The sequence below is a fragment of the Paramormyrops kingsleyae genome, chromosome 24, assembly GCF_048594095.1.
Source record: "Paramormyrops kingsleyae isolate MSU_618 chromosome 24, PKINGS_0.4, whole genome shotgun sequence".
In the NCBI taxonomy this organism is placed as follows: domain Eukaryota; kingdom Metazoa; phylum Chordata; class Actinopteri; order Osteoglossiformes; family Mormyridae; genus Paramormyrops; species Paramormyrops kingsleyae.
Window position 1 is genome coordinate 9,272,875 of NC_132820.1, and position 23,822 is coordinate 9,296,696.

The window sequence follows — 23,822 nt, forward strand, 5'->3', positions numbered from 1 at the left end:
ACACACACGCACACACACACTGCAGGTGATTCGTAGACACCTAGCCACCTGTTTTGGGGGAGATCCTTACGACTACAGGGAGAACAGTGTCGGTCACACACAGGATACATCGGCAGTCACTGAGGGCGGCATCTTCTGAGGGAACGCTGACTTAGCAAACTGATTTTACTTTGTCTTGGCCTGGGGGGCGCAGACAGTGAGGCTTGCTGTGGGCCGCACCAGAATCAGTAGTATTACTGGAGATTTATGAAAAGGGGAGAGATTTACGACCTTTACTGGGTTGAGGGGGGGTCTGACAGTAATTGCTGCTAGAGATTTCGGGCCCAATGAAAGTGTATTATTTTGGGCCCTCATCACAGACCAATCTGATTATGCTGAAAATCTTTAGGGCCCCAGTCACTCAGGGCCCCCTAGGAATCGTTCTATAACCCCCCCCCCCACTCCTTTCTGGCACCATGGATAGAAAATCATGTCCAGTACTGCAGGGGAACATTATACATTTAATTAAGTAGAAGCAGAGACGGGACTCGATCCCAGCACCCTGGACACGCGAGCTACACTGAACCGCCATGCTGCTGACATGCAATGTTTGACATGCAGAACCTACGCCGGCCTTGAAGGGGCAGAAACTGCATATTCAGTCTGTTTGAGCCCAGCTCCTGTGACCATGAGCATTAATCATCACTGCCCAGGCTCGTCAGCGACAGACCCGTTACAGAAAAAATGACTGCAGGTATTTTAATTACGAAGTGGGGGGGGGGGAGCGTGAGGTGTGACCCGAAGAAAATGCTGGCGGATTCACAGAATACAAACGGCGGGAATGACGAAGCAGAGGAAGGAGAATTTAGCGGGAATTCTTCAGATCACACCCTGTGAAAACTGACTGTATCTACTAGAGTCACTTTTTTTTTTGCACGCCTACGGTTGTAGACAGGGACGGGCGGCCAAACCGGGCGCTAATGAGCGTGGCAGAGGAATGCCGCAGACAGCGGGCGGTGCCACCGTCTTCCTTATGGGTAGAGAGCTCAGCTCTCTGTGGGGGGATGGTGCCGTGTGCGCTTGGTACCGAGTGCCGGCATGGAACTTCAGAGCCTCCCAGAGTTCATAGCTAAGGCTGCACCCCTGTTGAAAAGGGGGGTGGGGTGGCATGGTGTTTAAAGTAGTGGTGCGCCAAGCCCCGTGCCACTGGTGGGGGACGATTGCCACTTGTAAAGCATTGCTTCACTGGTGCGCGCGCGCACACACACACACACACACACACACACACACACACACACACACACCAGGATACCCTGGCAGAGTGAGGGGGCCCAGCAGTTTAAATTGATGCCCCTGAATATGTATGCATATATATTTGTGTAAGTACAGTATATGGACAAAAGTTTTGGGACACGCCTCTTAATCATTGAATTCAGGTGGTTCATTCATACCCATTGCAACAGATATGTAAAAATCAAACACCTATCCATGCAGTGAGGATTACAAACATTTGTGACAGAATGGGTCATTCTGAAGAGCTCAGTGAATTCAAGTGTGATGCTGTCATAGGATACCGCCATTGCAATATTTCAGTTTGTGAAATTGCTTCCCTGCAAGATATTCCACGGTCAACTGTAAGTGGTATTATTGCAAAGGGGAAACGCTTAGGAACGACAGAAACTGTCGACCATGTAAAGTGGCAGAGCTGGTCGCCGAGTGCTGAGGCGCATAGTGTGTAAGTGTCGACAATTCACTGTTGACTCAGTAACTGCAGACTTCCGAACTTCCTCTGACATTAATCCCAGCTTAAAACTGTGTGCCGGGAGCTTCATGGAATGGGCTTCCATGGCCGAGCAGCTGCATGCAAGCCTCACATCACCAATGGCAAGCGTCAGATGCAGTGATGTAAAGCACGGTGCCACTGGACTCTGGAGCACTGGAAACGTATTCTATGGAGTGACGAATCACGCTTCTCTGTCTGGCAGTCTGATGGACGAGTCTGGGTTTGGCAGATGCCAGGAGAACGTTACCTGCCTGACTGCATTGTGCCAAGTGTAACGTTTGGTGGAGGAGGGATAATGGTATGGGGGTGTTTCTCAGGGGTTGGGCAGGGCCCCTTAGTTCCAGTGAAGGGAACTCCTAATGCTTCAGCATTCCAAGACATTTTGGGCAGTTCTATGCTTCCAACTTTGTAGGGACACGTCGGGGAAGGCACTGAAGCCCTAGAGAAATGATATGTCAGGGTAGCCATGCAGGGCATGGTTGTGCAAATCTTTGTGCACATGTACCCCTTTATGGTGAGTATATTCAATCTTGAAAATATATCACACGTGTATGGGCTGATATTTGTGCCACTAGAAACTGAATATGAATTTTGTATATTTGAATCTGCAGTTATTCGCATTACAAAACTGAATCTTAATTTAATAGTTTGAATCTGAATTCCAGTAACTCGAAATAGCAAATAGCATTTATCCTACCTCGAAAAATTCAATTCGCAAATTTTTCAATCTAGTGTGACACACATCCGGGTCCTTGAGAAAAAGTAATCGACCGCAGATTCACAACGCAACTCATTTCCACGTTTACGACAGTCGACTGCCGTAAACTTGGAAATGAGTTCCGCTGTGAATCTGTGGTCGATTACTTTTTCTCAAGGACTCGGATGTGTGTCACACTAGATTGAAATTGAATTTGCGAACTGAATTTTTCGAGGTAGGATAAATGCTATTTCGAGTTACTGGAATTCAGATTCAAACTATTAAATTCAGATTCAGTTTTGTAATGCGGATAACTGCAGATTCAAATATACAAAATTCATATTCAGTTTCTAGTGGCACAAATATCAGCCCATACATGTGCGTTCACAAAGCGAGCCGGGGCCTTAAACCCCTCTCCCCCCCCCCACTGTTTAGTGGTAACCATTTCGTTTTTTTGTCTCACAAGCTGCAGAATGCAGCGGCCGATGACATCAACAGCGTGTAAATGCTCAGCAACATTGTCTGGCCCCTTTCGTCCTCCCTAGCAATGGAGCCGCTGGTTAAATGGCCCTGGGCTACCGTAACAAATATTCCTGTCAGCAACTGGTCAGCAGATCACAGGCGAGAGCACTGAGCAGCGGAATTGCCCCGTAAGCAATACGGATTTATTGTGCCATTGTGGGAAACAGCCGACTCGTGGGTCAGCCGTCCCGCCCCGAGCAACCGCTGCTCGTATTAGACTCAACGTTGAAACTGCTTTTTAGATACCAGCCATCTTCTTTACTTCAGGCTCCTCCCTCTCCAGCTTTAGTACTTTAAGTCAAAACAACTCCATCCATCCATCCATCCATCCATCCATGCTCTAGGGCCCAACAGTTACTGTATGTGACTATCTTGCCAAGGATGGGATTCTGGGTCATTTTTGGGCATGTTTCAAGTACCACCAAAGCAGAACTCGAATCGGGCAACCTGGCAGCACAGCCCATAGTGACCTGCTCCATGAGTGGCAGATTCTTTTGCCTGATATTGCATTTTAGTGGGAAGTGGTGATTTAATGTGGGCAGTGGTGGCTTAATGGTTAGGGAAGCGCACTTGAAACTGAAAGAATTCTGGTTTGAATACCTGACCAGCAAGGCACCACTGAGGTACCCTGAGCAAGGTACCGCCCCCAAGCACTGCTCCCCGGGCGCTGATCAGCTGCCACTGCTTTGTAACATATGGGTTAAATGCAGAGGACACATTTCGTTGTTGTGGTGTGTCAACAGTAACCACTGATCTTCAAATTCATTTTATCTCTCTTCAAACGCCAACAGACTGGGCACGGATCGGGTATCAGCCAGGGGGGGGGGGGGGTCAGAACAGAGCACTTTCAGATGAATTCCTACTCACCACTACTTCTGAGGTGAGAAGCGGTTGGTTGGGACTGCAGGACACAGATACAGGGTGTGAAATCAACATGCCGCATTACAGAACAACAGTAAGGTGAGGCCAGTCTGGAGTTGCATGTCCTGCAGCTTTGGCGTGCAGTGTGAAGAAACCCTAGTCTTCATGGTTTATTACCCCACAGAAGAAGCATGCAAACAGCAGAGAAAACACAGTAAAAGCTAGTCTATACGAGGTGAATTGAAGCCTTTTACACCATGTCCCCAGACTGACACATACAAGTATTGTAAACATGAGACAGATGTTTTACGCCAGTTACAGAGAGAAACATCTGGCTTGTTTCCTTTTGTGGGGTCATTTGTTGGTTAGCTCAAAATTTTCCCCAATATTTCCCCAAATATGTATTTTGATATTACGTTGTATATTTGTATAGTGTTTAACTGTAGTTACATAAGGAAGTACATAATCTAGTACATAATATATAAAAAAAAAATAACAGTGCCTTTTTGTCATTGTCCAGGGACCACGTACAATGAAATTCAACCTTCCTGGAAACCACCTCGCTCTCTTAAGACAACACCAGCACGCACAGGTGAGAGCGACGCCTGGCATCGATCCCAGCCTTAGAAACCACGTAATGACTGAAACGCGGAGTTAGTGATTCACTGACACTGTGACTCTTGCAGGCATTGTTGTTTTGCACAGATGTCAGAGTGAGCTTGGTAATTATAAGTATAACAACTATAAATGGCATTGCTTGTATTGTTTGTTAAAGTGTTGAATTCACTATATTTCAGTGTGTTATTAAATACGCACAAATAAGAAGCACTTGAAAGCCTGTTAACTATTTATGAAATTTAGAACAGCTATTATACACTAAGACTTGTACACTTATTCGCGTCACAGTTCCCAAAAGAAAACACCAATTTCTGGCTACTTCCTGTAATAAAACAAGCATGTAGGTCCTTGTCCAGCTAGTCAACCAAAAAAAAAAAAAGACACGTTAATTAAGTGCCGCTGTTGATTTCGTTGCGTCGATCACATTCGCTGCTTTGCGGCCCGCAGGAGAAATAAGGGATCCCTTCTCTGCGCGCGAGGCGAAAACGTCAGCGGAGAAAAATAAAGGGACAGCTGAGCGGGCACGTGCACGAAGCAACAGAGTCTATTGATGTAAGCGGAAGAGTTGCAGTGGGTGGGGACGGGGGGGCGGGGGACAAAGCAAAGCTGGGTGTGTTTTTGCCATTGTAACCAACCCCTCCCTGCCTGCCGGGAGATATCAAGGCACCACGCAGACTGGGTGGAGTGTGCTGGGCATGAGGGGCTCTGATAGCGCCACCCAGCCTCCTGCTGTTTACACCCCCCCCCCCACGAACACACACGTGAATTATTTCCAGAGCTGAAAGACTGTATATCGTACGTTTTAAATTTTGATACACGTACAAGCATATTAAAATGTACACCGCGCACTTCTTCCATTCTGTAGAGGACACGCGTACATTTTTCATTCAGCTGGTTAGGTGATACATTTAAAACACATTTTAAAACGCATTTTCGGTCAATGGATATTTCACTGAGGCAGTTTAGGTTGGGGCCTGTTTCAAGCCTTCTATATTACAGGGAGTCTCCTGGGACTCATTTGAGTTCTTGTTACTGTCTGGGGACATGCATTTTGAAATCCTCCCTCCAAATCGATGGTTAGTACACAAGATGAACTATTAGAGAAACATGTACAAACGGACCAATAAATGCCTGTACAGCTGAAATACAAACGCAAAAACGCAAATCGGACACTAGATAGCACAGTAATGTAGTGCGTTTCAAAAATATTGTATTAATACACAGTACAGTATATTTACCGAACGATTTTATACGCTGGGTGGCGGTGATGTTGTTGACCGTCTTATTGAGGATCAAGGCTAAGCATTTAAGAAACTGTTTTTTAATGGAAACATTATGCATTTTGCTTACCAGCTTTTGCATTTGCTAAACACCTTGAGAAAACAGAGAGAAAATTTCTCCGTGTTATGTTGCCTGATTTCACTATAGCTGGGATTTTATATGGTATGATTTCTAATATTTTGTTCAAATAAACATGATCCATATTATAATTATTACAATTATAACTATAATGATAATTACTGTTGTTTCTGTTATTATTATTAATCTGTTTTAAAGACAGACAAACGCTTCTAAAGGTTTTTATGCAGTATATTGTAACCTAGATTAACATTTCCACCGTGTCATATTCCAGTGGTAGTTACATACAAATCTTTTCTCTTTTGTAATTTTGCATAATTTCGAAATATTCCAAATAAACCACCCTCAACTATCAGTTAGCGTTAATTCAACTTTACACAACGATGGTGGGGGAAATGTTATAACGTGGAACTGATTGCCTAAGATATGAAGACGTTCATTTGACTGCTTAGTATTGTCGTATTAAGGATCAAGACTAAGCAATCAAGAAGCTGTATTTTTGATGGAAACGTCATGCATTTTGCTTACCAGTTTTTACTTTAACTAAACACCTTTCAGGCTTCACTGTTCTTCGATAGATCTTCAGAAACGATTCGGGTCCCGCCAAAATACTGCTATGAGTCACCATCTAGTGGTAGAATCCCATCAGTTCAGCCTCTGCAGGGTCGCGTTTTAATTCAAGGTTATGAAACTTGGGATAACGCTGGTCGACAAAGATTTTGTCACTGAACAACTAAGGCAGGGGTGTCAAACTCCAGTCCTGGGGGGCCGGAGCCCTGTGTAGCTTAGCTCTTTCCCTGTTTTACCAGAAATGATTCAGTTCAAGAGCTGTGTGGTAATTAGCACAAGGAGTTGAATCAGGTGTGTTAAATGAGGGGAAACCCCAAAATGTGCAGGGCTCCGGCCCCCCAGGACTGGAGTCTGACACCCCTGAACTAAGGGCTCTCTTTTATGTACTTTTAAAGGCTGATTTCAGAAATGCATTCATAATTTCTATCGCCCATAGTTTTTGAGTGATGTCATTTTTAGGTTAGATGCATACCTTAAATTTTATTTAAGATGTATCTTTTCTATTTGTGAACATTTTCAAGACTCACAGAAGGGCGTGAAGTACCGTAAGTTTGTTTTGTCAGAGTTTACAGGTCCGGACATGCTGAGACAGGATCTTCTAAAATGAAAAATTATTTAGGCCTAAAGATACGAGGAGTCCTAGTATGCTTGCTGACTCGAAAAAAATTTTAATAAAAAAGTTTTTTTTATTACTATTTTTTTACGTTTTTCTGGTTTCAATTATCGAGTAAACTAAATGAATATTTTAAAGTTAGACTAACTTCATGCGCGTCGCTGCCATTAAATCTGAGGGGGACATGTCCCCCTCACATTTCATAATTATTCGTTTGGACCCCCCCACATTTAACATAAAATATTAGTTTTATGCCAGTGTGCCCCCCCCCACACACACACACATTCAAAATGCTTCTGACGCCCCTGACTAACTTAAATATTTAACTACAGCCAAAATTATTTGCCTTTATTTCTACAAATCTAATTAAGTTAAAACAACATATCAGTACAACTTTTGAATAGATATAACGTCTTCTTTACTTGAATTGTTTTTCCATCTTTATTTAATTTCCGTCTAATGGCCGTTCTCCCCCAAACCAGGTAATGTATTTCTGGTAGGCTACCGCAAAGTGAATTGGTTTTCTATGCTCATAAAAGCTGAGTAACTAGAAATCCACCTCGGAGTGAAAAACCAAGCCTTTCTATTGAGTTCTTATCGGGACTATAGCTCAATAAACCCCAAACCGAATGTGAACCTCAAACATGGGAGGTCTGACGCTGGACAGGAAAGTACACACGGTGGGTAATTTATACAACGCTAAAGACGTGCGAGGATCGGACAGGGTTCACGCACACACAAGACAACTGGGAAATACAATAAATATTAAATAGCCTATTAACATTATCAAAGAGAGGGATAATGCTCGCGATCGGTAAAATGTACCGAGGGGACCCCCCCCCAGCTAGCAAAATATTACTCCATAGCAAAATATTACACCCCATTGCACAATGTTTGGCTACGCTCTTGCTAGTCAAGTCAAGATGATTATACTGTTATATCATCTTTACACGGTAGTTCAGTGATACGAAATTTCGTTCCCCGGGATATGGGCGTAAATTAAGGGGGGCGGGGACGGTACCCCCCCCCAGTATTCAAACCAAAGTTACGCCTTTGCCCCAGGACCACGGCGAAACGTAGAAGACTATATGCATACAGCGTGTGGCTCAGTGGGCTAAGCCTGTGTACCTGTAATCACACGCTTGTCGGTTCAAACCCAGCCTCAGCACGTCTGTGGCTCCTTGAGCAAAGCCCTTAACCCCCAGCTCCCTGGGCCCGCCAACAGGTGGCTGCCTTTGAGAGAGGCGTAAAAACAATTTCCCCATGGGGGTCAATAAAGTATTTCTTATTATTTGCTATACATATACTTACACTTTAAATACGGTGCACACTTACAGTGTAAAGAATGGAAACTGTGCAAAAAAAGATCTGGGTATAGCAGCATGAGAAAGAGGGAGCGACAGGCGGGAACACAGGCATGGGGACTCCCTGAACATCAGCACTCTAGTGTAGAGCTAGAGTGACAGCACTGACGCATCAGTTTATCCAAAGCCAATGACACCGATCCCCACCCAGCTCATCACCTCATACTGTTAGTCTGACTGGGAGTGAGCGACTAGCTGGAACCAGAACTAGGTTTCCTATACGCTAAGCTATACAAGTGCGTTTTTAATCTAGACTTGAAAAGCGAGAGTGTGCCTGAATCCCGCACATCCGCCGGGAGACCATTCCACAGCTGCGGAGCTCTGTAAGAGAATGCTCTGCAGCCTGCCGTAGCCCTGTCTACTTTAGGAACTAATAGATATCCTGCTCCTTGTGATCGAAGCAGGCGAGAAGGGTTGTAAGGGACCAGAAGATCATTAAGATATTGTGGTGCAAGGCCATTCAGAGTTTTGTAGGTCAATAGCAATAATTTGAAGTCAATCCTAAACTTGACCGGTAGTCAGTGCAGGGAAAACAGGATAGGGCTAATGTGATCAAATTTTTTAGTTTTTGTGAGAACTCTGGCAGCTGCATTTTGTACTAACTGAAGTTTATGTAGGGATCCAGATGGAGAACCTGAAAGGAGGGCATTACAGTAGTCCAATCTAGAAGTTATAAAGGCATGTATTAGTTTTTCTGCATCTTGAAAGGACAGCAACTTCCGAAGCTTGGCTATGTTCCGTAGATGGTAAAATGCCGTACTGGTAATGCTATTTATGTGAGCACTGAAGCAGAGGTCGGAGTCTACCAGGACACCAAGATTTCTGACCACTGTTTTAAATTGAGTAGGGAGGCCGCTAGGGTTGGGGTTTACAAACTTATTGCGGGCATCCTTAGGACCGATTAAAAGAACCTCAGTTTTTTCGGTATTTAACATGAGGAAATTCCTTGCCATCCAACAACGGATGTCTAGCAGACAGTCGGCTAAAGAAGAGAGCTGGGATGCGTCACTAGGTTTGACAGATAGATACAATTGTGTATCATCAGCATAACAATGAAAATTAACACTGTAATTTCTAATTATGTTACCAAGCGGTAGCATATATAGATTGAACAGTAGTGGGCCCAACACTGATCCCTGCGGGACACCATATCTTACTTTAGTGGCTATGGATGACTGATTGTTTACATGGACAAACTGGTAACGATCAGTTAAATACGAACGAAACCACAGTAGTGCTGTCCCTTTAATGCCAATCAATGTTTCCAGCTGGTCCAAAAGAATATTATGGTCTACAGTATCGAATGCTGCAGTTAGATCCAGTAAGAATAATAACGATATACAGCCACGGTCGGAAGCCATAAGCAAGTCGTTTATCACTTTGACTAAGGCCGTTTCTGTGCTATGATTGGGTCTGAAACCAGACTGATATAGCTTGTTAGCATTATTATTTTGAAGAAAGGAAGACAGCTGGTGAGCAACAACTTTCTCTAGAATTTTAGAAATGAAGGGAAGATTTGAGATGGGTCTATAGTTTCCTAAGTCACTAGGTTCAAGATTTGGTTTCTTTAGGATAGGTCTAATAACAGCCATTTTAAAAGATTTAGGAACATATCCAAGACTAAGAGATGAGTTTAACAAGTTTAACAATGTAGTGCTAATCAGTGGTGCAATTTCCTTAAGTAGATTGGTGGGTATTGGGTCAACAAGGCTAGTAGTGGGTTTGCAAGAGGAAATTAACTGAAGGAGTTCTGTCTGCACTACAGGAGTGAAACATTCAAAGATGTTATCATTAGTACTAATAACACTAGCACTAGCAGAGGATTGGTGGTTGTGTGCAACCGTGGGCGTGCTCGTGATGGTATGTCTAATCGTGGTTATTTTATTATCAAAAAACGCAATAAAGGCATCACTACCAAGAGTTTCTGGGACTTGTGAGTTTAACATTGAACGATTCTTTGTTAACCTAGATACAGATTCAAATAGGAATTTAGGATTAGTTTTGTTATTTTCTATTAGTTTAGAGAGATACATAGACCTAGCAGTCATTAGTGCATGTCTATACTTAGACAGGCTCTCTTTCCAGGCAAATCTAAAAACTTCTAATTTTGTTGACCGCCATTTGCGTTCTAGCTTTCGTGAAGCTTGTTTAAGTTCACGTGTACGGTTAGAGTACCAGGGGGCAGGTTTCTTATCTTTATGTTTTATTTTCTTGAGTGGTGCTACATGATCAAGAGTGGTACGAAATGATTCTACCATGTTCACGGTTACCTGTTCAAGTTCATATACACATGACACTTCAGAGGTTAGGTTAAAGGACTGTGGGAGCTGTTCCAGAAAAGTTGCAGCGGATAATGAGGCTATGGAACGTCTAGTATCGTACCTCTGGCCTGCGGCCTTAGGGGAGTTATGTTGTATTTGAAATGTTAAAAGGTAATGATCTGAAAGTAGAGGATTCTGAGGGATAATTAATATGTGTTCTACCAGGACACCATGACTAAGAATCAGGTCTAGGGTGTGGTTACAGGCATGAGTTGGCCCAGTTACATTCTGATGTACACCGACAGAGTCAAGAATAATAGTAAATGCTTTTTACTGGATCACTTTCATTTTCCATATGAATATTAAAATCACCAACAATCAAGGCCTTGTCGGTAGTAACCACCAAGTTTGTTAAGAAATCTGCAAATTCCTTAAGGAAATTGCTATAGGGGCCCGGCGGTCTATACACAATGGCAATGGTGATTGGAGGTGTAGAACTACACTTAGATGTGCTAGCAAGACTTAGAATAATAAATTCAAACGTACTAAAGCTATAACCAGTATTTTCACGCACTCCTAGGTCGGTCTTAAATATTGCAGCAACTCCGCCACCTTTGCGATCGGGTCGAGGATTATGCTTATAGCTATATTCAGCTGGAGTGGATTCATTTAGTGCCAAGAACTCATTCGGTTTTAGCCAAGTCTTTCTCATAAAAGCTGGGGCATAAATCATACAATCAGACAAAAAGTTTCAAATAACGCCTGTAATAATCAATAGAAGAACAGCCTAACAGTAAAAGCCCCAAGTTTTGAGCCGGCTACCTGCTACGCAGGGTCCAGGGATGATGGAACAGTCCACTTTTCCCACAAGAAAGGGGGGGGAGCATTTAAACAAGAGCTAAAACATGCGCTTTCGTTTCTTTTTAAATTACTAAATCTAAGAAACATAAATAAAAACCACCATCGATGTCTAACTTTCATTGCCAATTAGGTGTTTTACGGGGACCTCCTTCTTGCGTGGGGTCATAAGCGGCTGCTTACCCCTGGACTTAGAGAACACGTACAAAGTAGCGTGAAGTCTGCCCCCATACGGGTGGATGGGTGTTGCTTATTTAGTGTCTGATGTATAGTTGCCCTGTTCTGTGTGCGAAGTCGTCTTGGAAGTTGAGTACGGTTAAGGCTTAGAGCCTAGTTTCATATAAGATAACCGCGTATGCAGTTTTCTTTGTAGCAGCAACATTACACTTGAATGACCCATTAATTAACCATTCCGAGCTAATCATGTTCATGTTTTGCTTTCACTGTCATTTAATAATAATCCTTTGATTTTTATTTTCCTCCTTCAGAGTTATGTCGTTACAGGGAAAAGTAGCTCTTGTCACCGGCGCAGCGCAGGGCTTGGGAAAAGGCTTTGCGGAGATCCTTTTGAAAAATGGTGCAAAGGTACGTACGAATACGCATTGTACATATGATTAGCAAAAAGTTAGAAATTGTGTGATTTTGAAAACTTGACCGGTGCTGGCTTGTCTATATTGTAGGTGGCTCTGCTGGACATAAATGAAGCGGTCGGGAAGGATCTGAAGTCTGCTTTCGATAAGGAGTATGGCCCCGACAGCACAGTCTTCTTAAAATGCGACGTGAAGTCCGACGATCAGTTTAAGGGTATGCATGTTGCATTATTGCACCGGGTGATGGGGCTTTACTAGATTTCGCGAAAATAGTGCTGCATTTCATAGCCATACGTATCAGCCATCAGCCGAGTTTGTTCTGAGTTTTCCTGTTTAATGGCGAGGCTATATTAAGGAAAATTTCACGAGTGTTCTCGTTTATGGCGCGTACAAAAGCAGTTAGGTAGACTCAGCGGTCAGCACATATCCTATTTGATTAAACGATTTAATATTATTATGGGGTGGCAGCGATGACCTGGAATACAAAGTACTCAGTTCTTCGTTGTACTGGCTGTGCTAACGGGGAATCCACCCCCACTTCCTGATTTCCCTTGCTCTGAGTGATGTTAATCAGGGTTTCCCTGTCATTTCATATCAGTTCCCAGATCAGTTCATATCATATCATCCATCCGTTGTATGGTGTGAATGACAATAAAGTTCACTCACTTACTTACTTACTTGTATCAGTTCCCAAAATTCCATTGCGAAACTCGAGTCATGTGTGTTGCACGTTGCTTAATATCTAAGAATGTATGGATTGTTCAGCCAATGGATATTTAGCTGACAGCCTAGCCCATGGGTGGGCAATCTTTTGGAGAAAAGGCCGCTGTGAGTGCGGGTTTTCGCTGCAACACCATAATTAGAGGACTGATTGGCTGAAGAGTCTTCACCCTTGGGTTTGAACAACTGACCCAAGGGTTATCCCAAAAACCTGCACACACACCGGCCCTTGGCAGATAAGATTGGCCACCCCTGGGCCCGGTTCAGGGATGGGCTACTTGTTGCTTTCTGCTCCCAGTTATTATTATTATTATTAGTATTATTAATATTACTATCATTATTATTATTAATAATAATAATCAAATAAACATGCGCCATATTATTATACTTATTACAATTATAACTATAATTATTAATCTGTCTTAAAGGCAGACAAGCACATCTAAAGGTTTTTATGCAGTATATTGTAACTCTTTTCCTCCGTGTCAAATTCCAGTGATAGTTATATCCAAATGTGCAAAACCCAGAACAGACAAAACAATTTCAAGACATAATAAAACTATCACCATATCAACTATAAACCCTCAACTATGGCTAGACATTTAGTAAGCTTTACACAACAATGGTGATGCGTTTCTTTTGTGGGGGGAAGTGTTGCAATGTGCAGCTGTTTGCCTCAGACATGAAGTTAATTTGACTGTTTAGTATTCGACAAGGAAACCACAAGATATTTGCAAGACTGTTATTCTGAAGCTGATATTTTGAAACAGTCCTATATGCATATGCTTGAGAGTGTATTGGAATCATAAAACTGAATTAAGATGTCATGCATGTTGTTTTTTAGTCAAAGAATAGGAGAAATTAATGAAATATATTTTACTATTCTGGAAAAATATATGAATGAAGGTTATCCCTAGAACCAAAGATTATGAAATTTAAATGAGACCGGTCCAGTTTAGGGGAGAACTTAGACACCAGCATCGCTATCAACACAGGTCGCGGTTCAAGTCATACAAATGCGATTCACGTCAGCCTTCTCTGGAATTCCCATACCAGACATTTCCCAGCTGAAACGTAGTAAAGTTTGTGCCGTTTATTTCCCACAGAAGCGTTCGAGGCGGCCATCAAGAAGTTCCACAAGATCGACATCGTGTGCAATAATGCCGGCATCGTCGACGAGAAGGACTGGGAAAGGGCGCTGGCCACCAATCTGGTGAGGTGGCGCACTGGTTTAGAATTCAAAGCCTTTTATTGTCATTATACCATGTATAACGAAATTGTAAAATAGCTACTGTGCACACGTAATGTGGAAACAAACATTCAGTCATTTACACAGTAAATGTAAGAAGTATTACGTATAAATACTATTTGCAATGAATTACCAATAATATGAATATCACACAGAATTACAAATGTAAAATATTGCACATAGAGCAAATATTGTACTTGGCTGTAATTATTTCACAGAGAGAATTTACAATTACATTTATTTGGCGGACGTCCTTAACCAGAGCAACTTACGTAAATGCTTAGGAGTCTCATTAGCCAATACGTTCTGATACTGGTTCAATAGAACCCAGCTAAGAATACTATCACTCTAAAAACTCTGTTGGCAAGTAGTTTTTTTTTTTTTTTTTTTTTTTTTTAAAAAGAGTATTATCCTGAAAGCGCCAATCCAAGTACTTTTGAAAGAGGTAGATTTTTAGTTGTCGTTTGAAGGCGTGACTTAGCTTTTTGGACATCTAGTGGAAGTTCATTCCGCCACATAGGTGCCAAAACAGAGAAGAGTTTAGGTGCATGTCTGCCTTTTGGTTTTAGAGATGGTGAGACCAGGCAAGCAGTGCTGGAGGACGGTGTGATAAGTTCATTTAGATAGGAGGGTGCTGCTACATTTTTAGCTTTGTCGGCGAACATCAGTGTTTTGAATCTGATGCGGGCAACTACAGGAAGACAGCGGAGGGAACGCAGCTGTGGTATGGCGTGGGAAAGCTTGGGTAGGTTGAAAATGAGACTTATTGCATATCCAGAGAGGGGAGAGAGAGACAGAAATGGAGACAGAGACCCAGAGGGAGATGGTCAGTGCATTTTGAAGTTCAGTGTTGTGTCTGTGGGAGAGAAGCTATCCCCGAGTCTGCTTGTGCTTTGTTTGATGGACCTGTGGTGGCTACCAGAGGTTGACAGGTCAAACAGGTAAAAACCAGTATGCAAGGGGTTCTTCAAAATGTTTTTAGCCCTGCCAAGGCAGTGGGAGGTGTACAAGTCTTGTAGCGTGGGCAGAGAGCAAGTTTCTGCATGTTTAGAATGTGTGGAATGGACAGAATGGGGATTAAAATGTGAAGGCACCAGTGGAGTTTCTAGATCAGGGGTGTCAAGCTCCAGTCCTGGGGGGCCGCAGCCCTGTGGAGCTTAGCTCTTTCCCTGTTCCACCACAAATTATTCAGCTCAAGGGCTGTGTGGTAATTAGCACAAGGAGTTGAATCGGGTGTGTTATACGGGTGGAAACTCAAAAACATGCAGGGCTCCGGCCCCCCAGGACAGGAGTTTGACACCCCTGTTCGAGACCATTTTAACTGGGTGCAGTTACTCTGGTTGTGGGGCCAGATGCATTTGACCTTTATTTTATGTTTGTGTTTTGCCTGTCCTCAGCGCACAAAATTTTAGCCCACAAACATAAATGTAAATAACAATAATACATTTATTTCAGACCCAAGTAGGATACATATTTAGGGGGACCATGCGTGTTGTCATGGGGGTACTCCCCCCACCCCCCCAGAACTGCCCCTGTATGACGCCAAGACATTGGGAAACTGGGAGTTTCAGTGTGTCAACACAGTATGTTAACCACCTGTAAATGTGTTACCAATACAAACCATTAACCTTTTGCCCATAACTGCTTGCTGATTTTTAGACCTTCATGAACCCTGTCTATGGACAATAATTCAGTAGAACGTTAAGTAAACATCCAAGTGCACAGATTATAGTGAAGCCTGTCAGTCATGTGAGCTGATAAGATTGTATTTAGTGTGATGTCGGTGTATCTTTGCAGGGTGGAGTTATAAGGGGCACATACCTGGCCCTTTCGTACATGAAGAAGCAAAATGGAGGCCATGGAGGGGTCATCATCAACGTGGCTTCGATGGCGGGTATGTGCTTAATAGCCTACCACTAGGAGGCGCTGATTGGATCCATGTGTGAATAGAATGTCTGCATTTCAAACAGCAGAGATCATGCATACCAGCTAATGCGCAAGTGACCCAGCTGTACAGCATGAGCTATTAAAATTAGCCTACAATTGCAATGAGAGTTGCACAGATGATGGTCAAGACCTACCCCATTTGCAGTTTACTTAAAAGCTAATGATACAATAGCTTAAATCTAACAAATAGATAACAAATAAGCAATTGGTACTTGCACTTAACTGAGGTTATAAAGTAATTGTTGTTGTTTTGTTAGAACAGACGAGCAAATGGTGTTTCGAGGAGACATGCAGGAGAGCAGTGGCAGCTTATGGAGCACAAAAGTGTTCTGAGGGCAGAAGGAAAAATGATTCGTTCAAGGAGATAACTAATCAGACTGTAGAGGAGATGGGTTCAAGCTAGAGCCGGGCGATATGTCCTGAAAATAAAATCTCCAATTTTTCTCACAATAAATCCGATTTTCGACTTTAATCGATTTCCCCTCCCTCACTCAAAATCAAACTTCAGACGACAAATAAATGGTTCAAAACAAGTTTTAACTTTTTACTTTTTTTACTTTAAAGTGCATTCTGAGAAGCCAAAAAATATGCTTGTAAGTGAGATGGCAGACCACGCCATTGTAAACACTTTTAGAAACTTGTAAAAACTTTTAGCATGTTAATGAATCCCGGCTTTTCCACAGTATGTATGGACACCGTGTCTTTTGCAATATACGTCGCGACAGCGTTTATCTCCTTCCACCGTGCCCCATTCTTATCATATGGCACACAGTTCGAAAACTTGTCAGGGACGGTTGCTTGCTGAACTTCGGATGTTGTGCTGGTGCTGCGGCTATTTTCATTTCGCTGGGAGCTGCACTTCTCCCACTCCGCTGTGTGCCTCTGCTGCAGGTGCTGGAATAACCTCCTCTACAATCTGATAGGTTCAGAGACATAACCAATCATTGTTTTTTTCTGCCCTCAGTACATTTTTGTGCAAGTAAAATTGTCATAAGCACAATGGCAGCAATGAGGGTAGTGTGTCCACAATAATGGTAAATTACAGGCTGGATCTGAATTGAAATAAACAATACTGAGATACACAATTAATGTAGTAGAGATGGGCGGTCCACATTTTTTCAGTTCCGATCCGATTCCGATACACTGCCGATACCGATACAGATTCCGATACAAGAGCTCTTTTTATTTTGTTATACTTTATATATAATTTTTTTTAAGCTAGTAAATATAGATGGGGAAAAAAATGTATGACAAAAAGGCTACAAACATACATAACGTACTGTTCCACCTCATTTGTTTTAAGTGTTTTTGAGGCATTTGCAGTTCAATATGAATTTCTTCAAAGCAAGTATACACAAGTGGCGAATGCTTAAAATTTTAACACAGTTTTTCTCCCATTGGCGTCAGCGCAGTTACACTTTTATTGCGATGGCAGCCCCTCTGGTATCACAAGCTGCAGCGAGTTTGCGAAACGGTCCAATTAAGTTAGCGACTCCCAAATCATCTCGCAGCTGCGTGCGCTTTGTTAAATGGGATTGTCCATTAAATGCTATTCCCACCTCAAAACTTTATTTTACATAGATTGCAAATCGCTGTGCTACTGGTTTCTGTCAAAAGCGTAAAATACTCCCAGATCGTCACGTCTTATCTTACGCTCCTCGTACTGCGAAGGGTATGCGCATGACGTCACAGCAGGCGGAAGTCACTGTACTCACACCCACTGAGTAGCAAAAAAGACTGAGGGGCAGCGATAGCGTTCGATTTGAATGCTGCAAAAAAACACATGTAAAATGGGAAAGAGCTGTCGTGCGATTGATTGCCAAAAACTAAATAAGTAAGTATAGGACATGGATCGGTCACGCATGGCCGATACCCGATCCGTGAAATAGGTCTGGATCGGCGCCGATACCGATCCGAATATCTGTATCGGTGCATCTCTACAATGCAGTAGTGCATTGTCAAGTGTGGGTACTAATGAACGTGAGGCATCTTGAGCAGAGGTGGAGAATTTAGGGCCGGATAGTACAAATCCAGACCAAGATTTTGTTTCAACCAACCAGGTGAGTAAATGGACTGCATTTATATAACGCTTTTTACTACTCTTACGAGTACCAAAGCGCTTTACAATCTATGCCTCACATTCACACCACACATTCACACACCGGTGGCGGAGGCTGCCATGCAAGGTCCCAACTTCGATGGGGTCAGGACCCGGGGCTCGAACCTGCTCCGGTTGCCGAACGGTAGCACTACCTCCTGCACCACCATCACCCCACAGATGAGTACTCTGTGACTGTGACTCTTCATACGCAAGTGGTTGGTTGAAACAAAATCTAGGTCTGGATTTGTACTCTCTGGTCCTGAGGAGCCTTATGACCTGAGGATAAAAGCTCCTTCTATAGTACCATCTGGTAGGCTATCAAATGAAGCTAAGGATGGGTAGCTGAACCAGCTAGGAGGCTAAAGGGAGCCCACGGATGTTTCTCGCAGGGATCCTTCCCCTGCTGACTGCTCCGATCTACACGGCCACCAAACATGGAGTGCTGGGGTTCAGCCGCGCTATCTCCGTAAGTGATTTCTCCATTTTGGATTTTAGGGGGTGGGGCAAGTTCCTTCAGGGTGGGTAAGAACCAACAGCTGTAAATGGGCACTTCCTGTCTATCGTCATATAGCATGTGCCCTCTGCCTTGGGTAGGAGATGAGGCAGCAAGCACCCTGGAGATGCCAGTCCATCACAGGGAACACGCTAGGCCAGGAGTTTGCAACCCTGATCCTGGAGTGCCGTTGACCAGCAGGTTCTCCATCCACACCTGATCTCAGGCAGATAGTAACCCACCAGATAGGGTGGAAAACCTGCAGGGTACCGGCATGCAAGGATCAGGGTTGCCTACCTCTGTGCTAAACCACAATATGTACAATGTAAAGCTCCCCTAACTTCATGAACGTGGTACGAAAAAGAAAATTAACAACCTAATATAACAACTTTGACAAATGTCTTTCCGTGTCTCCCAGGATTTGTCCAGGGTATGCAACTTTGGTGTGAGAATCAACACTCTGTGTCCGTCTTTCGCCGAAACAGCCATTCTCTCATCCATGTATTCTGCGGACACCGTTAAAGACATCCCCAGCCTCCAGGAGATGAACCGGAAGATAATAAATACCGTAGGGATTCTGGAGTGAGTGTGACACAATCCAACTTAATGTCTGTCTCTAACTTTGAAAGATCTTTGTTTCATTCAAAAAAGCAAAAAACAAAAAATGGGTTTGTTCCACAGACAGCGGTGTTGTTTACTACCACTGAAAACACAAATTTGCATGGGGCTGCTGAGGTGTGCCCCCCCCCCCTCTTGGCCAAAAAGAGTTACTACACTACATATTAAATAAATGCGTTCCTTATTTAGGAGATGCTGAAACAGCATGTTCTGTTAACCAGGGACCTGTATCACAAAGCTGGATTCCTTGCTGAGGATAACTTTGAGGATGAGTAGTGTTAACTCTGGCTTTTCAATATCACAATGCTGGTTGTCTTTTTAAAGGAACACATCACCTTGGTAACTCATGCTACACGGCTAACCTACTCCAGAGTGGGTTAACTATTAGGATCAGGATCTCAGACTGTGCTTGGACCAGTCAAAGAGATGAAGTTGGTACATTACCTCACATAGCAAATGGGATTTTCTGACCATTCAGGGTCAGAGCTGTATGTTCGATATTCAGTCTACCCGCTGTATTGTCTTTCAACAAGAAGGCCAGGTTGTTTTTAATCACAGCCGATTTGTCGACTTTTACACACTCTGTGACCCTGCTCTGTTACCTTACGTGACCTTCTGTTGTTCATAAACACTTCCACTATGCAATAATACCACTTACAGCTGACCATAGAATAGCAGGGAAGAAAGGTAGCATCCTATGACAGTACTGTGCTTGAATTCACTGAGCTCTTCAGAATGACCCATTCTGTCACAAATGTATGTAAACCTGACTGCATGGCTAGGTGCTTGATTTTACATACCTATGGCAATACGTCGGAATTAAATGTATAGTTGCACTCAGTATGCTTTTATATGCGTGTGCTGAAGTAGTAGTCTTGGTTTTGGTAAGAACACCTGGTATGACATAGATTGATGATAGCATCGTGATACCATTTATCCTTGGATTTCAATCGTTTGGTGTAGTTGAGCTAAAACTTATCTTTGAAGCCTGACTTTGCTGAACCAGCTTTCGTGATACAGGCCCCATCTAGCTACAATCTTCTGACTGCTTGCTAGCTATTTATTTAGTTTTTGAAAGTTTGTGGGAATTGTACTTGCCCCAGAAACAAAAAATAGGCCTCTGTCCACAGCACCCTAATGACACTGCTGCTTGTTGTAAGGTGTTACAGGACAGTCAGAAATGAATGGCATTTTCCCATTTTATTTATTTATTTATTTACAGTGTTTCCGTGGTTGCCGAAGCATTTCTGCAACTGGCTACAGACGAGAGTAAGAACGGGTCGGCGCTGATGGTGACCAAAAAACATACTGGAGACATTCCGTTTCCCAAGGTCTCTGAAGATCTTGCCAATCTGTCATCCATGCTTCCGCTCTGAGCTACACCCACGTTCTCTACGAGGAGACGTGAGACATGTGAGGTGCCGTCGACCGCTGCAGGTCGGGGTACCTGGGCATTTTTAACTTGCAATGTGAATCACATGACCTTCAGGCTTTCTGCTTTCTCTTACATAATTAAAGACCCCTTTTTTTATTGGATAGAACAAGCACACCCTGATTATAATCACCAGCAGTCCACAAGTTGCACTTAATGCACGTCGAGGAAGCTTCTTCATTGTGAATTTTACATTACAGAATGTGCTGATTTGCCGTTTTGTCTGATTGTTGACAATCAAATCTGCTCGATGCTCTCAGTGTTGCGCTTCTGCTGATTTCAATAGTTTTGCCTGCCTGCTCCAAAACAGCTTACAATCATACCCGGGCATTCATAGGATGCTCAGCCTAGATCAGGGGTCTCAAACCGCAGTCCTGGGGGGCCGGAGCCCTGTGTAGCTTAGTTCTTTCCCTATTCCATCACAAGTGATTCAGCTCAAGAGCTGTGTGGTAATTAGCACAAGGAGTCGAATCTGGTGTGTTAAATGAGGGGAAACCCAAAAATGTGCAGGGCTCCGGCCCCCCAGGACTGGAGTCTGAGACCCTTGGCCTAGATGGAGATATGCCTAGTTGACTGAATGTTCGTAATGTGTTGTTTACCTCACTTGTATGACAGTGTGAACAAAAGCATTTGCTAAATAATAAAAAAAAATGTTAACATTGTCTTGCGTGGCTCAGTGGGTTGGAATGCTGTATTTGTAACCCAAAGGTCAGTGGTTCAAATTAGCAGAGGTGAATAGTTCAGGACCAGAAAGTGAAAATCCAGACCAGGATTTTATTTCAACCAAACAGCTGAGTTCAGGACCAGAAAGTGAAAATCCAGACCAGGATTTTATTTCAACCAAACAGCTGAGTTCAGGACCAGAAAGTGAAAATCCAGACCAGGATTTTATTTCAACCAAACAGCTGAGCGTAAATCCACCTCTGCAAATTAGTCTAGTGATCATTGGGTCTCTGAGTGAGAAAAAGCCTTAAACCCTCAGTTGCTCCAGTGACTTGCTGCCCCTGCATTCTCAAAAATGTGTGGCGCTTTGGATGAAATAAATAGGAAAAACACCGGGTCTCCCAGCTTGTAGGTGATATTCCACTAGAGGGTGCTGTTGAGTTAAATGTCAGATTTCTGAGTTATTAATGCCAGGATTGCTTCTGGTCATTTTATAATGACAGCATTGTGATGCAGCGCTGTGACCTTTAACCCCAGCAGAAAGAAGTTTCTTCCCCTTTAATGGCCACTTTTCGATTAGCGCAGTGCTCACCCAGAGCCTATCCTATTGCAGGAAAATGAATCGCATACATACACACTAGGGGCAAGATTGGCTACTCAATTCAACACAGAAAGAACGTGTACAATCCTGCCAGGAATGTGCTGGGATGAGCAGGGAACTGATGAAAGTCTGAAATAGCTGGCTCTCCACTAATTAAACATTTAGTTTTAAATTAGGCAGATCTGGTCTACATCTAATTCACGCTGGCTAAGATATCCTGACAAGCAAGATTTCGTGAGCACCCCCTACAGGCCGGTTAGGTGCCTGCAGGTTGCCAGCCAAGGAGGGTGTGTACCACTCATCCAATCAGCTCGTCCCCTAGAACATCATGTGACCCACAGGATGCAAACAGATTCACTCAGTACTGCATGGAGGGAAAATGGGGCCTTCAGATACACCCAGACTAATGACCAAATTTGGAATACAAGGAGGGGAAAAAGTTTGCGGCACTGCTGCAATTTTTGGCAAAAAAATTGAACTTTTTCACTCACCGGGCCGGTGTGCCTGAGTATTTTTATGCGGCTGGCAGCATAGCTTGGGTCGGCACTGTAAATTGTCCTGCAGGTTGTTTTTAATGGGATTATAATGACAGTTATGGTTCAGGAGAATTGATGCCCGTGACTTTTACGAGGTGCCGGTGAAGGGGCGGGCCTTGTCCCTGCCCGTAAAGCCGAGAGGAATGTTAATTGGTCGAAGCTGTGACCCCGCCAGGCCTCGCCCCCATCCACCCTTTGTAATGGCCTCTCTCTCCTCGGGCTTCCGTTATGCCCCCTTGAGGTCCAGAGCATGACGGGAACTGATTTAAAAACCACAGGCTTCCCCCCAGGCCCATTAACTAGGCCGTGGCCCTCTCCCCGAGCTGCCGGCTGAATCTGGGGTCACGCACAGATCCCGTGTGCCCGAGAGCCTATTCTGGGACTCGCCAATTAGATGCAACAACTGGCCGGTGCTTTCTAGCGTCAGTAGGTTTTGGGTTTTTAAGCTTTGTTTTTACTTAAACCAAATGTATTTCGGTCCTGTTAGCGAATGGAGACTTCGTCGTAAATATATTTTGGGCATGTTTTAAAATATGCATTGAGTGTGTATTTTTGTAATTAAATTACAGATTTCTATTTCGGCGTCAGGTCGGTGGGACCTATGACTGTCCTGTAGTTTTTCTTTTTAAAGGTGTCTAGACACCCTCCGTGAAACAGTCGGAGCTCTTCGCCGCTGCAGCCCTGTAAGTACCAGCTTAGTAGACGTCTTGCGAACAGAGAAACTCTTATTATTGCAGATGCGGATTCACGGACGCAGGCGTGCCAATAGCTTGCTCAGAGTTAAGTCCGTGATGATGGGGGAGGTGTGCATGTTGGGTGTATTATATGTGTGTGTGTGTGTGTGTGTGTGAGGGAGGGGGGTAACCTGAAGTTCTGCTGCATAACAAGCTCCTGCCGTTAGATTCATTCTCACTGCAGACTCATTTTTCTGAGGTTTCCTCTTATTCTCCCTAAACCACTACAGGCCTACCAAAGATTCCCAACCCGGTCCTCCAGTGACCCCTAGCCGGTCCACATTTTTGCTCCCTCCCAGCTCCCAATGTACCTGTACCAGGTATTCGGTGTTCCTGATTGGCTGGGAGCTGGGAGGGAGCAAAAACATGGACTGTCTGGCTGTCCCCAAGGACCGAGTTAAGAAGCTCTGCACCTAAACCATTCAGGGTCGCGGAAATCATTATTAGGGTCAGGGTGGCATTTAACCGAAGCGGGTGAGACAGTTTACAACTTTACGTGTCACACCTTTGTATCATAGGATTGATCATTAAAACAGATCCAGGTGTCCTGAGTAGTGATGGAGGATGTCTGTGGGGACGTGCCCCCCCCCAGCTCATGAGGGCAGAGGATAAGAAAGGTGAAGACTACATATGGTAGGGAACATGACCTGACG

At 43.7% G+C, this 23,822-nt stretch overlaps 1 protein-coding gene across 3 annotated transcripts; it reads left to right on the forward strand.

Annotated features, from left to right (window-relative positions):
- Nucleotides 1–11,704: 11,704 nt before the first annotated feature.
- LOC111860928 (15-hydroxyprostaglandin dehydrogenase [NAD(+)]) lies at nucleotides 11,705–21,297 on the forward strand. Of its 3 annotated transcripts, none has more exons than XM_072706530.1 (8): nucleotides 11,705–11,789; nucleotides 11,972–12,070; nucleotides 12,166–12,289; nucleotides 13,902–14,008; nucleotides 15,842–15,938; nucleotides 18,482–18,558; nucleotides 19,004–19,167; nucleotides 20,426–21,297. In XM_072706530.1, the coding sequence occupies exons 2-8, from the start codon at nucleotides 11,978–11,980 to the stop codon at nucleotides 20,577–20,579; spliced, it is 816 nt and encodes a 271-aa protein (XP_072562631.1). In that variant the 5' UTR covers nucleotides 11,705–11,789; nucleotides 11,972–11,977; the 3' UTR covers nucleotides 20,580–21,297. The 3 variants fall into 3 exon arrangements, with proteins under 3 accessions (XP_072562631.1, XP_023700877.1, XP_023700879.1); XM_023845109.2 differs by having other exon boundaries at nucleotides 11,724–11,838; nucleotides 11,974–12,070; XM_023845111.2 differs by having other exon boundaries at nucleotides 11,776–11,795; nucleotides 11,974–12,070.
- The last annotated feature ends 2,525 nt before the right edge of the window (nucleotides 21,298–23,822 follow it).

Excerpts from the sequence above, each read along its gene's own strand:
- LOC111860928 (XM_072706530.1), top strand. The coding sequence starts at position 11,978 with ATGTCGTTACAGGGAAAAGTAGCTCTTGTCACCGGCGCAGCGCAGGGC. Across the intron at positions 14,009-15,841 it reads GGGCGCTGGCCACCAATCTG|GGTGGAGTTATAAGGGGCAC; the intron begins GTGAGGTGGCGC and ends GTATCTTTGCAG. Across the intron at positions 15,939-18,481 it reads CAACGTGGCTTCGATGGCGG|GGATCCTTCCCCTGCTGACT; the intron begins GTATGTGCTTAA and ends TGTTTCTCGCAG.